General features: G+C 49.8%; 1 protein-coding gene and 1 non-coding gene across 2 annotated transcripts; one reads left to right on the top strand and one right to left on the bottom strand.

Annotated features, from left to right (window-relative positions):
- Positions 1-363: 363 nt before the first annotated feature.
- PSMB3 (proteasome 20S subunit beta 3) lies at positions 364-9204 on the bottom strand. Its single transcript, XM_049859931.1, has 6 exons — positions 9084-9204; positions 8569-8753; positions 6308-6415; positions 3007-3184; positions 1518-1612; positions 364-479 (listed from the first exon to the last, which is right to left on the bottom strand). The coding sequence occupies exons 1-6, from the start codon at positions 9084-9086 to the stop codon at positions 431-433; spliced, it is 618 nt and encodes a 205-aa protein (XP_049715888.1). The 5' UTR covers positions 9087-9204; the 3' UTR covers positions 364-430.
- Positions 9205-10267: 1063 nt separating this feature from the next.
- On the top strand, positions 10268-10341 carry TRNAN-GUU (transfer RNA asparagine (anticodon GUU)). Its single transcript has one exon. It is a non-coding gene; the product is annotated as a tRNA-Asn (tRNA).
- Positions 10342-13924: the final 3583 nt, after the last annotated feature.

Raw genomic sequence — 13924 nt, 5'->3', positions numbered from 1 at the left:
GTTCAGTAAAAAGGATTCTAGGCCTTGGAGTCAAACAGGCCAGAGATTTCTATCTTTGTTCTACCACTTATTAAAGTGGCCCTGGGTAAGTCATTTTACAGTCTCACTTTTCACATCTGTGAACAAGGATAATGCCAACTACACCCCAAGTTGTTACAATGATTAAGTTCTAGTATGTGTGAGACACTCTGCGCAGTTCCTAGCACACGGCAGGCATCCAACAAGTGACTGGTCGATTACGCTCACTGGGGTACCAGGAAGAAAACTCAAGGGATGCAGTAAGCCCTGAGCAGCTATTTGTAACTGCCCACCTGGAGGGACAGAGATCTGTGGTAAAACCATCAAACACAAAGAAGCAGTAGGTAATAGTGAAAGAAAAACTATTTTATTAAAAAAAAAAGTGGGCTTAGGGTGCAGGAAGAAGAGAGGGTTAGTCCATCCGGGCCTTCAGCGTCCTGGTGGTGATTTTGTCTTTCTCACTGCAGAGGGAGAAAGTCACAGGAAAACATCTATAACCAGCAGTCTAGCCAGACTGCCTCCACCTCCCAGCCAGCCCCTGGGCCCAACACCCCCAGTCCCACATCTGTTCTAGGAAAGGGAGCCACCACACACGGCTGTCCTGCTAGCTCTGGTTTACCTGTTTTGATCATATTACATTAATATTGCTATTTCCTCAGCCTGTGTTAGGGGATCAGGGGGATGGACAAAAATGGAGAAATGGGGGGACTCTAGTGAAGGTTTTCTAGAAGTAGAAAAAGAGTCCAGATGATACAGGCCTGGACTGAGAAGCCCTCCAAAGAAGGGAAGGAGCTCCCCTGGCCTAGAGAACAAAAAACTTAAAGGAGAAGGTGTGAGAAGCTTCAGCCCAATGTACATACAAGGACCTGGGTGGTAAATTCTGTGTCAGCACCTATCTAATCATCATAGGAATTAAGCAGGCTGTTCAATAAGAAAAAGAGTCTAAATGCTTATTCTGGGATATCCCCAAGGAAAGCAGGTGGGAGGTCACTTTCTACTCCATCCAATCAGGTCCCTGGTAACAGCTACAAACAAGAGGGGGAAAGGGGTGGCACTTAGGGAGCTGGTTGGGCGTTGGAAAATTGTTCCCAGAGCTCAGCATATCACAGTTCTGGGTTCCAGACTGGTGGGAGTTGGGGAGAGAATGGGGACACGCCTAGGATTTCAGTCAATCTGCAGCAGCTCTGCCATGGCTCATTCCCACACAGATCTGTGACTTTGGGGACACTGTTAAGGAAGCAAAGAAATGTCAATTGTCAGGAAGAGCCTCAGGGTCATGGAGGCTCCTCTGACAGGGGCATGGGAATGTCGCCCCTAGCCAGCCTGGTCAGCTCCCAGCTGCTACCCCTAGGGAAGCATGGATCTTTGCTATCCCGTGACTGCCACAAGCGCCTTTCTTACATCATACCTATCCAGTGGGCTGGGAAGATTGGGTGTGTGTTTGTGAGGGAAGAGGAAGGTGTCTGCAAAGTTCTAGACACCTCCCAACTCATACTCACATGATGTGGACAATGACTCCCATCCCGGACACTGCATCCCGATCCACTGCGTTCAGCATGGCTTGGGAGATGGTTTCAAATAAGTGTTCTGGGTCCTGCCAACAGAGGAGAACCCTTTCAAATCCCAGGGCCTCAGGATCCTAACTCCCTTTTTCTAGGCTCAGGGCCCTCTGGGACCTGAAGTGAAGGATGGTTCCCTGGATGCGGAAGCCCCCTCACCTCCTTCTTTGGAAGGGAACAGGGTTATATAAAGGAAAGTGAAAGAGACCTAGATTTCAAGCCCCAAATTTCTTTCACTAACCAGCGGTGTGACCTTACACAAGTCACGTGTCCCTCACTGAGCCTCAATTCCTCTTCTAAAAAACAGGGAGACGACTCCCTATTTGGCTCTCATGTGCTTTATCAGTTTTCTGATGGACTGTCCCCTTGGATGTCTCACAGGTACCTCAAACTCAACCTGTCCAACCATGAGCCCATCTTGCCCCAAACCTGTTAGCCAGAAAACTCGGCCCTCTTCATCATCTCCACCTCCCTCATTCCTGTCCACTCCCTATTGCCAATATCTTCACTCAGGACCTCAGCTCCTCCTGTAGGTGACTGCAACAGTCTGTCTCATCTACCTGCAGGCCTCTGGTTCTCCTCGCTCCTTACTTCCTTTGGCACCATGCCTAAGGACAAACTCCAAACTCTTTGGTATGGCATTCAAGGCCCTTCAAAGTATCATCCCAATCTTGTTCTCCATCTTACCCCACATCCACCCACATTCCAGCCTCATGGAGCTCTCCTCAGTCACTACATACACCAGACCACTCCTGTACCTTTGTATAGGCTGTTCCTTCTACCAACAAGGCTCTTGCGTCGTTAGACTGCGGTATGCTCCTGGAAGACAGCCTGTACTGGTTTCCCAGAGCCTGGCAGAGTGGCACTCAATGGTAATAAAGCCAACCTTCACTGTCAGGCACTATCCTAACCTCTTCTCATGTGCTCCCCTCACAACACTTGTAAGGTAAGCTCTATTATTATCCCCACTTTACAGTTGAGGTAACTGAGGCACAGAAGGTAAAGTGACTTACCCAAGAACTTAACTAAGTGGTCTGTGGATCCAGGTTTCCAACCCACACAGCCTGGCTCCTGAGCCCCTTGGTTGTGTTGCCTCTGACTTTACACACCTTGCTAAATGCTCCCTCAGTGAGGGGATGTGAGAACCCTGTAAACCCAATGTGAGGAATTACTTGGTGTTTTAGCAAATATCTAACTGGGGCCTCCTAGCAGAAGGTGCTCTCCTCTGGAGCCAGCCAGCCAGCCAACCAGCTAGCACCAAGGCCCTGGACAGACGGTGTTTCTGCACAGACACTCGGGTATTAACAGCTGTGGCTCTGTCGCCCACCTGGGTCACTCTCCCCATTACCTGCCATGCAAACACATTTTTTCCTGACGGCCAAGGAGTGGGTGCCTCAGCATCCCACCCCGCCCCATACCACCAACTCACCATGTCAGGCTCCCAGAGGGACTCGCACATCCCGTACATTTGTTCGGCACAAGTGCCACTGACCACAAAGTCGTCAGTCACCATGGGGCAGCCGATCAGGTCCAGAGAGCAAATGAAGGGCTTAAAGGTCTTGGGGTCCAACCCAGCGATGACGGGCTCAGTGTAGTAGGGGCCAAACCTGTGGGGTCCAGAACCGGAGAGGGAAGCCTGACTCAGGAACACTGAACTCCATGTTAGGCCTACTAAGACAAGGCTCCGGTCCAGACAGGGTGAGGAAGACCAAGGACCTGCTTGGGAAGAACACCTTTCCCTCTCTCCTGGGATCTTGCAATGCTCTAAGACTTCTTTTCTCTGACACTTACCTTCATATCCTTCTCACCTGACCCTCTACTCCTCCTTTCTTTGGGAATTCTGCTTTCTTCTAATCCTTCCCATCCTAATCCAAGGTCCTACCAGTTATCAACCCTCTATTTATACATTTACAGCCCTAACTCCTTTCCAAAAAGGATTTGAACTAGTTTATAGGAAAAACACTACAAAATAAAACTAAACCAATAAAACAGAATACAAGACACTTCAGTGAAGACACAGTTTTGTTCTGAGCCTCCTAGCAGGCAAGGTAAAGAGGGGTTCTCAGTGGGCTGGGTTATTCTCATTGTCCACCAGAAGAAAACAGCAGCTCATCAGAAACTTATTCTAGACCCGAGCTTTGAAAAGAATCAATCATAGGGAACTTTTTGTACAAAATACTCAATAGGAACAAAATAAAGAGGCTGATAACTGAAAGGTTGGCAGTTCAAACCCACCCAGCAGCTCTACAGGAGAAAGACCTGGCAATCTGCTTCTGTAAAGATTACAGCCAAGAAAACCAGTTGTACTCCGTCACACGGACTCGTTATGAGCCAGAACCAACTTGATAGCCACCCATATGCGATGTCTTGTATCAGCTCAGAAATTTCTAAGGGCATGATCTGGAGTTACAACTAAAAAAAAAAATTCTTAAAAAAATAAAAAAATGATTCTAAGGTGAAAGAGGATTAGGGGTAGGGTGCCTTGATTCACTGTTTCTCAAACAGATCCCTGTATCAATTTCTATTAAAAATTTAAAATTTTGTATTTTCCTCTCAACTGAAAAAAAGTTAATATAAGAATATCCTGGATTATCCAAGTAATAACCTTAAAACCGAGTACTACTCGGGAGACATCTATGTCAACTAGCATAACATAACTCATAAATCCTACTTTAGTGAGTAGCATCTAAGGTCTTAAAAGCTTGTGGGCAGCCATCTAAGATCCAACTATCGGTCTCATCCTGGCCGGAGCAAAGAATAGCAGAGAAAACCAAAGACTCAAGGCAGCAATTAGTCTAAGGGACTAATGGACCACATGAACCACAGCCTACATGACCCCGAGATCAGAAAAACCAGATGATGCCCAGCTGCCACCACTCTGAGCAGGATCATAATAGAGGGTCCTGGGCAGAGTGGGAGAAAAATGTAGAGCAAAAATCAAACCCATAAAAAAGACCAAACTTACTGGTCTGATAGAGACTGGCAGAACCCCTGAGACTACGGCCCTAAGACAACCTTTTAACATGGAACTAAAGCCATTCCCAGAGACCACCTTTCAGGCAAACAGTAGACAGGCCTACAAAATAAACAGTAACACCCAAGAGAAATGACCTCCTTAGAACAGTTAATCATATGAGACCAAAAGGGCAAAATCCACCCAAAAGCCAAGATGAGAAGCAGAAGGGATAGGAAAACCAGATGAAAGGTAACAGGAAACCCAGGGTGGCAATGGGGAGAGTGCTGACACATTGAGGAGACTGTGTCCAGTATCTTGGAACATTCTGTGTACAAATTATTGAATGGGAAACTATTTTGCTCTGTAAACCATCTAAAGTGCAATAATAAAATATTAAAAAAAAAAACAAAAACCTCCCAGAAACAGCAAACAAACAAAAACCTGAATACTATAACACAGTTCTGGGCCTGCATCTATACTTCCAAGTTTTCAGTTTCAAGGCACCACCTGAAGACAGGCAGTGTTGAAATGCTGTGTTTCACAGACAGGCCTCAGTGGATTCTCTGGGGCCCATGGGGAGTTTTTTCCTGTGAAAAGGGTCTGCTCATTGGTCAACTTTGCAAATCACTGCCTCAGCCTATCCTGCTGGAAAACCCATTATCTCAGCCGGGCTTGTGGAAGAAGCTCCTGACTATAACAGCTATGAATCCAGAATTTTCCAGGTCAACCTCAATGTCCTATACTTTTATTCTTTTCAATAAACACGAGTTATTAAATATATAACTAAATGAGAATTATTTTTTACAATTTTATAAGACCCTTTTTTTTTTCCTCCTTAAAAATTCTTAAGCCCTTCTCAATTTGGGATTTTTGGTAAACGTGATTACCACATACGTGTATCGAGCAGACAATTCACAGTTGAGAATATTAACCAACACTTAAAGGACCAAACCAAAAACCAAACCCACTGCCGTCAAGTCGATTGCAACTCATAGAGACCCTACAGGACAAAGTAAAACTGCTTGGTAGGGTTTTCAAGGAGCGGCTGGTGGATTCGAACCGCCAACCTTTTTTTGTTTAGCAGCCGTAGCTCTTAACCACTGCACTACCAGGGCTCCACTTAACGGACAGGTAGCCCTTTTTTGCTTTTAACTTTTCAATACTAAAAAGACAACGAAACTGCTCCAGCTATGGAGAATTCTTTATGGAGATGGCGAAGACTTTTAGTTTTGAAGTAGCTTAAGATTATTTTCGTAACTTTTCCGTTAAGTCTAAAATTATTTCAAAATAAAAAGTTAAAAAAAAAATGTTATGCTCTTGCCACCAGCTTTGGTCCAGAGATGAGTGAGGACAGTATGTACAGAGCTCTCCCTTCAATTCCATGCCACCCTCTGCACTGAATTCCATAAAGCCCCTGCTTTTCTCTTCGTCATGTCCTCGAAGAGAACGCTCAAAAATTAACACAGCCAATTCCTAGGTTCCCTGCCGGTCCACGGAACCTAGTGCTGACAGAAGAGCCCTGGAGTAAGGGCAAGGCCATCTGCTATTCGCACTTCCTGCCTTCCTTTGAAGTAAGCCCTTTCTTTCCTATTTGGTTGTCAGACAGGCCCAGAGAGACCAGGCCCATAAAATAAGGATATCGTCTTGCAAATAAGTGGGAGAACAAGAAGGAATTCCTCCCCGCTCCGTGACCAACACTACAGGCCTACTTGGCCCCCAGTCAAGATTCCTGGGTTCCTAGAGTCCTGGAGCCATAGGCTATACTTCTACTCACCGTTTCTCATATAAGAGGTTGGCCACCATGCTCATGAGAGTGTAAGGTTTGATCTGCCGACCCTCCTTCAGCTCATACAGGTTCAGCCGGAACTTGAGGCGCTGGGCACTGTGGTGGGAGTAAAAAATGAAGTAGAAAGTCATTGCTGAATGTCTCCTAGTGTCCACCCTGTGGAAGTCAGGAAGTAAGCAGGTAGGCATACAATCTCAATGCCTGCCAAGACTCCTCTCTTCTCCTCAATTTTTCTCACCAGAAGTCTAGTCTCACTTCCATGTTCAGGACTCCATGCCGCAACACTTACCCCTGCGAAGATGCTGCTTTGCTAACCTTTCTTCCCATCCTTTTTTTTTTTTGGGAGGTGGGGAGGTAGGAAATGAATTTTTTCCTCTTTTTTGAGGTACAATTTATCTACAATAAAATGGGCAGCTCCTTCCACGCTTTTATGGGGTATGTGCCTGCAGATATAAAGTCACAGAAAACTTATACTGGTAAGACCAATGGATAAGAGAGCACAGACATAGGCTAAGCCTTCATCTTCCCACTTAACCTTTTTATCCGTAAGGAAATGGAATAAAATAAATACCCTGGCAGAGAGATAATGTATGGGTATATGACAAGGTACTGGAAAACTGCAAAGTCCTATGCATATTAAAAACAAGCAGCTGCTGCATAAATGGGCTGGAAGGGAAAAAGGATCACACCTCCTCCCTCCTCCAGCACCAACTCAGAGCCCCAGGACAGTCCCCTGCACAGAGCAGACCAAAGCCATACCTGCCAGAGGCAAAGCTATGAGCTGCAGGACACTAGACCTGGAAAGAGCCCTGGACGTGACTTTAGCATCATCTTATAGGTGAGGAAACCGAGACCTAGAGAAACTAGCAATTACTGCCCGCAAGCAACCAAACACATTGAGAAAACCCTCCTGAGGAAAAGAAAATGGCGTGAGAAGAACAGCAGGCTGGAGAGAGGAAGGCTGATGGGGCCTTCACACTGGAGGGAACCCTAAACTGTAATTCTCTGATTCTACCGAGGAAAAAGAGCAGGTTAGGTTAGGTTTTGGGAAGGACTTCAAAGTTATATACGTTCCTGATACTTAGGGAACTTTAAGAAAATGAGAGAAAATTTTCCGTCAAGCTTCCACTGACATTAGTGAACCAGTCTCTTGACCTTCTACGAAAAAAAGCCCAGGGACTGCTGCTAATCCTTCCTGAAGCACCTGACACCTGTGACCACATCATCCCCCTTGAAACCCTACCCTGATTTTTTCCCTCACCTTCTCCTCTGGCTTCTCTTCTTCCTCCAGTGAAATATAAGGTCCAACTTTTGAACTGCAGCTTATTTCTCCCTCTACATACTTTGTCTCTCTAGACTCTGCTCCCATAGATTTAATAAATCATCAATGCCTCTTTATTCCTGAGATATAATTTCAAAACTCTGCTTGCAAGACGTTTCTACTTGGTTTGCCTTGTCACCTCAAAACTGGTGTCAAAAATCAAAGTCATCATCTTTCCCTCAAACTAGTCCTCCCAATTCCCATATTTCAGTCAACATGCTCAAAACAGAAATCACCTGTGAGAAAATTTATGGATTGTCTATATACCAGGTACTGTTCTACACAGTAAGAATACAAAAATAATAAAGACATGGTTCCTGCCCTTAATAAATGACTTTCTTTGGTCTCAAAACATCCAAGTAGCCACTAAGGCTTGCTAGCAACAACTCTCAGAAACCCACTCCTTTGCTTTTCTGCCACAACCACCCCATTAGGACCATAACCCCCACATCTGGGCCATCACAAGAGCTACCTATTTCACCTCCCAGCCTCCTTCTCTCAAGTCACATAACCACTGTCAACTAAATAACCTGGTAATTAGTATGCGCCAACTCATCATGGGTTAGTTACCTTTCTGTATTGTCTCTCAACTAGATCTGCAGTTCTTTAAGGACAGGCTTTGGTCTCAGAGAGGCCTGCCTTAGGACCCTGGCTCTGACACTCATTAGTTTGCATCATCTTTACAGGAGCCGACTGCCACATCGTTCTGCCAGCAAAGTGGCTGGTGGGTTCCAACTGCTCACCTTTCGGTTACTAGCCAAGCACTTAACCACTGCATCACCAGGGCTTCTTCATATTGCTAGGATGTCCGCCAAAGTCTCAGATACTGGACATGTTAAGTAGATAACGGACACCCAGACCACTCAAGGCGCTAAGCAAGGCTGGTCCTAGAAAAAGCCTGGGCGTGGGCAGGGACCCCGACACTTACACAGTCTGGACGTCAGTGGCGAGCCCCGCCAGGCCGATGTACAGACGGTCTCCCATGGGAAAGATCTTCTGGAAGTCTGTGGTCACCATCTGGGCCTGAATCCCGAAGCGCCTGTCGGACGCGATGGCCACACAGTTCTTCCCCTTCATGGCCATGACGGCCCCTCCGTTATAGGACATAATAGACTGGAGCAGACAGGGGCGAAGCAGCTCAGGCTGGGGGGCCTGATGTGACCATAGCCCTCGATCCAGCCCCTGCTCCGGAGGCTCCTATACGCCCCATCCTCCACGGTGGGGGCGGCTGGACGCCTCGCACTCCAGCTCTGAGATTACCCTGCGTGGCTGCGAGAAGCCACACTCACCCCCCTTGGTCTTCAACGCGGTCCGCTCCCCTTCAAACTGGAGCCGCTTCTGTCCGTCGACCACCAGGCTCTCTATGCCTCCCAAGCCTCCCTTGCCCCCCTCCTCCTTCCTCAGTCCCTACCCCGTATCCCTTTTCTTCGAGCCCCATCTCACCATGATTGCGGTGTAACAAGACCCCCAAACTCCGCCGTGAGCCCAGTAAGCCCGCAGCAGTCCTCACTGAGCAACCACTCTCGCTGCTTTCTTTCCATTGGCTAGAAGGCCAGCTCTTCCGGGCCATTTGGGCTTCCGGTTGGCTCTGGATCCTTGTCACTCACCAGCGCTACGTAGTTTAGTTGAGAGGCCAAAGCCGGGGGGAGAGGAAAGTGAAAAGTCACTGTTAGTGCGGAAGAGCCTTTGCGTCGCGGTGCGTGCTGGGATCGCGGCGGACCCGAACTCTGGAGCCTAAAGCGGGGGGCGGGACCCACGCCGCACGTGGGCTGGGGTAGCAAGGATTTGGTAGGGCCGGGGCGGGGCGGGTTGGGGTGGCGGGCTATGGGGCCAGCGGAAGGACCCCCGGGTAACGTTTCTCGGCATGTTGTGTGGATCCGGGGTATCACTCATTCCAGAAATTCTTACTGAGCACTTTCGTGTGCCAGGCACTATGCTCAACACCCTAAACTTACTGCCGTTGAGTCCTAGCGACTCTATAAAATAGAGTAGAACTGCCCCCACAGGGTTTCCAACTGTAAAATATGACCCTTTACGGAAGCCGACTGCCACAGCTTCCCCCGCTGAGCGGTTGGTAGGTTCGAACTACCCACCTCTGGGTTGGCAGCCAAGAGCTTGATTACTGCACCACCAGACCTCTTGGTGCTGTGTCAGGCTTTAGACAGTCACTGGCTTAGAACAGTGCCCAGGCTGTAGGAGGCGACTATTAAATGCATATTTAATAGTACGGGGTTAGGGGGGTGTCGGGAGTATTTTGTTGCTGCAGGTGTTCAGCTGCAAAGGAGAGGTTTGGAGTCCGGAGGTTGTTCCGCTTTTCGAGACCCCCAAGCCAGCCGGCTTCACATGTCCCCAAGTCTCAGGTTACCCTCAAAAGGAACATTCCGGGTCTCCTCACGTCGAAGGTAGATTCCGGGGGTAACTGATGCCGACCCTGCCCGGGGTCAATGGAGGAGAGGTGTGTACGTACCACCTCCTGCCCTCCCGCCGCCGCCCTGTACCAGGCCCCTTCCCCTTTTCTCCTAGGTCCGGCTTCCTTTCACCACATTACCGGGCTTCAGGTCTAGCTTCTGCGCCGTCACAGCCTCGCTCCCATTGACTTGACTCACAGCCACTCGATAACTACCGCGGTCTCTGTGGCGCAATCGGTTAGCGCGTTCGGCTGTTAACCGAAAGGTTGGTGGTTCGAGCCCACCCAGGGACGCTTCGGTTTTGTGGGGTTTTTTTGTGTGTGTGTATTTTTTTCCCCCCTGTTTTCCGAGTATACATACTCCTTTCCACTAAGAGGGGGGTAAAAACTGAGCTTTTTGCTCCTAACTCCTGAAGAATGAAATTTCATACTGAAACGACAAAGGCAACAGTTTTCATATAGCAAATCAGAGAATCATTGTTGAAAATTCTTTGTTGTTCAATAAGTAAATGGGATAATTTCTCCGTCACTTCCCTCCACCGCACCCCTCCCTCCCCCAAGCTGGATTGCAGGAAAGGCAAAGACAGAGGTTTTTGTCTGGCCGTGCAATACGTTTCAGGTTGTATTTTTCATAAGAATAAATTTGCACTGGAGGCTGAACGATTTCCCATTGTCTGCCTCAATCGATGTTACAATCTCCAAATATTACATTTGGAAGGGAGGAGACTAAGGAGAGAGAGGTTGGCAGAGACAAACTGAGGCAAGAAGAGAAAGGTAAGAAAGAACACAGCTGTGATATACAGAAAGAGACACACAGAGAGAATGGAAATAAGCAGGGTGAATGAGAGGAAGCCCCACGGAGAAAATGGAGAGAGGGAAAAGAGAAGCATTTAACACAAGCATCAGAAAAAGGAAAACAAGAGTAACAAAATGTTTTTTTCCCCAGAAATGTGCACGCAGAAGTGGGGAGGAGGACGGAGAAATAGAAGCAGAAACTGACAAAGGATATTGTTTTGGGGAGACAGAAGGATCTACCTAAAGCGCAAAGAGGTAAAACCTAAAAAACCAAAGAGTTGGTTCTGACTCATAGCGACCCTGGAGAGAGGTAGACAGTCAAAACAGAAGGAGAAGCTGCCCTTTCCTGACATCATCACCATCTTGAAGGGGCCTTCACCTTACGGTAGCTCGTGGTGTGTGCTGGAAATAATTACCTAGACTTCCTGGGTTCCTGTCCTCTTGGAGTTTCTAATCTGACTGACGCAGTGACTCTTTTGATGAATAATTGTCAGCACGAGGACCCTGCGAGGTACTACGACTAACACAAAATCAAGAGGGAAGCATTGGCTCTTAATGTCTGCCAGAGGCCATCCCAGGGCACTGGGCAGGAGGACCAGATTTGTGGGGGAGAATACAACCAAGGTCTCTCTCAAGCAGTTCCCTGTCAAGTGTTCCCTCCGAAGATGTACTTTCTCAACATGTTGCTTAAACCGCCCTCCCAGTGCTCATCCATGCTCATTAAGATGAGGGTCACTCTTCTAAAGGCCAGCAATACAGCCCTCCCCATAAGCTCCAGTGGCACTGTGTATCCCTCCTGTGTGTCCCCTGCTCCTAGCACAGTGGCTGACATTGGTACATGACAGGTGCTTCTATGTCAGTTAATGGAATAAAGACTGGAAAACCAAAGAACTTCATGTGTGGGAAGGGTTGGGTCAGAAGGTTCTCCTGCTAAGCCAGAAAGGCCAGTGACCTGGGGACTGGTCAATGAGGACTGGAAAAAAAAAAAAAAAAGATTAAAAATTAGGTTTGGGTAGTGGGAGGTCTTCAGCATACTCCTCTCTGGTGGCGGTTAATGATTGTCTGCAGAATAAGAGAATGGACCACCAGTAAACTCTGGCCCCCTCTGGCGGCCCTCCAGGATTAATGGACGATAGTGGGGACGCACAGGGACAGTCAGCCCCTTTCCCACTAGCTAATACTCTCCCCAGGGGCAGCCCCTAGGTGCCCGTTGTGGATCGTAGACTGAAGTCTCCCCAAGGTCCCTACAGGTTTCTCTTAATCCAGTCCCCTTCTAACTCCAAAGTGGGGGCAGACCGGGAGTCCTTGCCGCACCCAGTTGACCCTTACAGAACGACTGGGGACAGAGCAGGATTCGCGAGTCTTCCCTGGCAGAGTCTAGGATGCGGGCAACACACTTGCCGTGGGGACAGTGGGAGTGCCCACGCCAAGAGCCCCCTCTCCTGTGGGGGCCGGTGAACTCGCGGCCCCCCACCCGGTGTAGTGACAGGGGAGCAGGTGACCGGATCCTTCCGGGCCCTTCTCCCGCGGGTCCCGGGCCACCTACTCTGGACGGATATCTCTCCCGCCCATCCTTTTCCTCCCCGCCCCCATTTAGCCCGTGTGGGCTGAGGTTGACGCTGGGGTCGCTTGGCGGCCGGTGTCTGCAAGTCTTCTGGTTGCCGACCAGAGGGTGAAAGCATTCGGTCCGGGGCCCCTGGGCTGCGAGCAAGTAGGGAAGAAAAGGAGTAGGCAGACGCTCCGAAGCTTCTTTTCCTAATTTCCTGTAGAGCCACTAACCGCCGGTGCGCTTAATGGCGCTTCTGGGCGGATAATCCAGCTCTTTTGACCGACAGACACGGCGTCGAGCCCTGAAAAATCTTGAATAAAGAATCGACCGTCTTCTTGAGCCCCACGGACCGTGGCCGTAACATAATATCTATGCGGTTCCCCGGCGCCTGTCTCAGCAGCTCCTCCTGGCTTTTCCAAGCCTCCCTGCTCGCTCTCTTCCCGGGCCGGAGCCTCTGGGGACCCGAGCCCGAGCGCTGAGTGGAGCCGGGAGCGACGGTCGGAGTCAGCTGGCTCCAGCCGCCTGGGCGCTCCCCGGGCTCCTCCCGCCACGGCGGCGAGGAAGGCGCACAGAGCGCACAGCCACCCCGCGATAGTGCGCGGGCGGAAAATGCGGGAACCGGTGCTAGGCAGGAAAAAGCGCGGGCCCAGCCTCGAGCCCCTGCGCCTCGTTTTCTAGCCATTGTGGCTCTCGCCTGCGCCCGAGTTATTGTATCCCGGTCCGTTTTCAGCTAGTTGGTCGCCCGGGCCCAGATTGCGTTCCATTCTTCTCCGCCACTACAGCTAACCGAGTCCCAACCACGAGACCTCCTCCCTCGGGCCAGAGCGTGCTAGGACCTCGCCCCTTTTCCCCCGCGGCGCCACACAGGTAGAGAGGGGACCCCACAGCGCCAGGCCTCTTCCCCGAGGCGCCCTGGCTGGGACCCGGAGCAAGGTGTTTTAGAGCCACTGATCCAGCTGCTGAGAGGGGCAAAAGGGTGCGGAGCGGACAAGCTCAGTCTCATAGATGCAGTTATTAATTTTAAAGCAGTGTCAACTTGGAGTGAATGAAAATAACCTGGACGCGTGGCGGAGGCATCGCGTCCACTGCCCAAGGCCCAGGGCCCTTAGGTCGAGGCTGAGGCTTGGAAGACTGCGGAGTGAGCCACAGTGCAGCCTAGTCCTCATTTCACTATATCCCAGGCGCTCCAGCTCCGGGCGGGGATCGCAGGGCCAGTGGAGGGGAAGAGGCACACAAATTTTGGGGGGAGGGGGTTAAGTGCGGGGGGTCACAGAGACAAGGATTCATCCATCAGTCGCAGAAGGGGGCTGTTTGGGAAGGGAGGGGTCGTGTCCGTACTTGCGAGGGGGCCAGCACCGGGTGGGGAACCGCCGCGCTAGCCTCTCCCCCTCCTCTTCTCCTCTCCGCAAACACCCTGAAGGAATGAGGTCACGTGGGTGAGTAGTGGGCGGGACCTACTCTTGTCTGGAGGAAAAAAAGCCATTTTGTCCCCCCTCCAGCCCCGTCTCTCCCCTCCCCCCTTCGTCCCCTCCC

This window comes from Elephas maximus, chromosome 19, assembly GCF_024166365.1.
Source record: "Elephas maximus indicus isolate mEleMax1 chromosome 19, mEleMax1 primary haplotype, whole genome shotgun sequence".
In the NCBI taxonomy this organism is placed as follows: domain Eukaryota; kingdom Metazoa; phylum Chordata; class Mammalia; order Proboscidea; family Elephantidae; genus Elephas; species Elephas maximus.
Note: the sequence above shows the minus strand (reverse complement) of the source record. Positions and strands in the feature narration are given on the sequence as shown.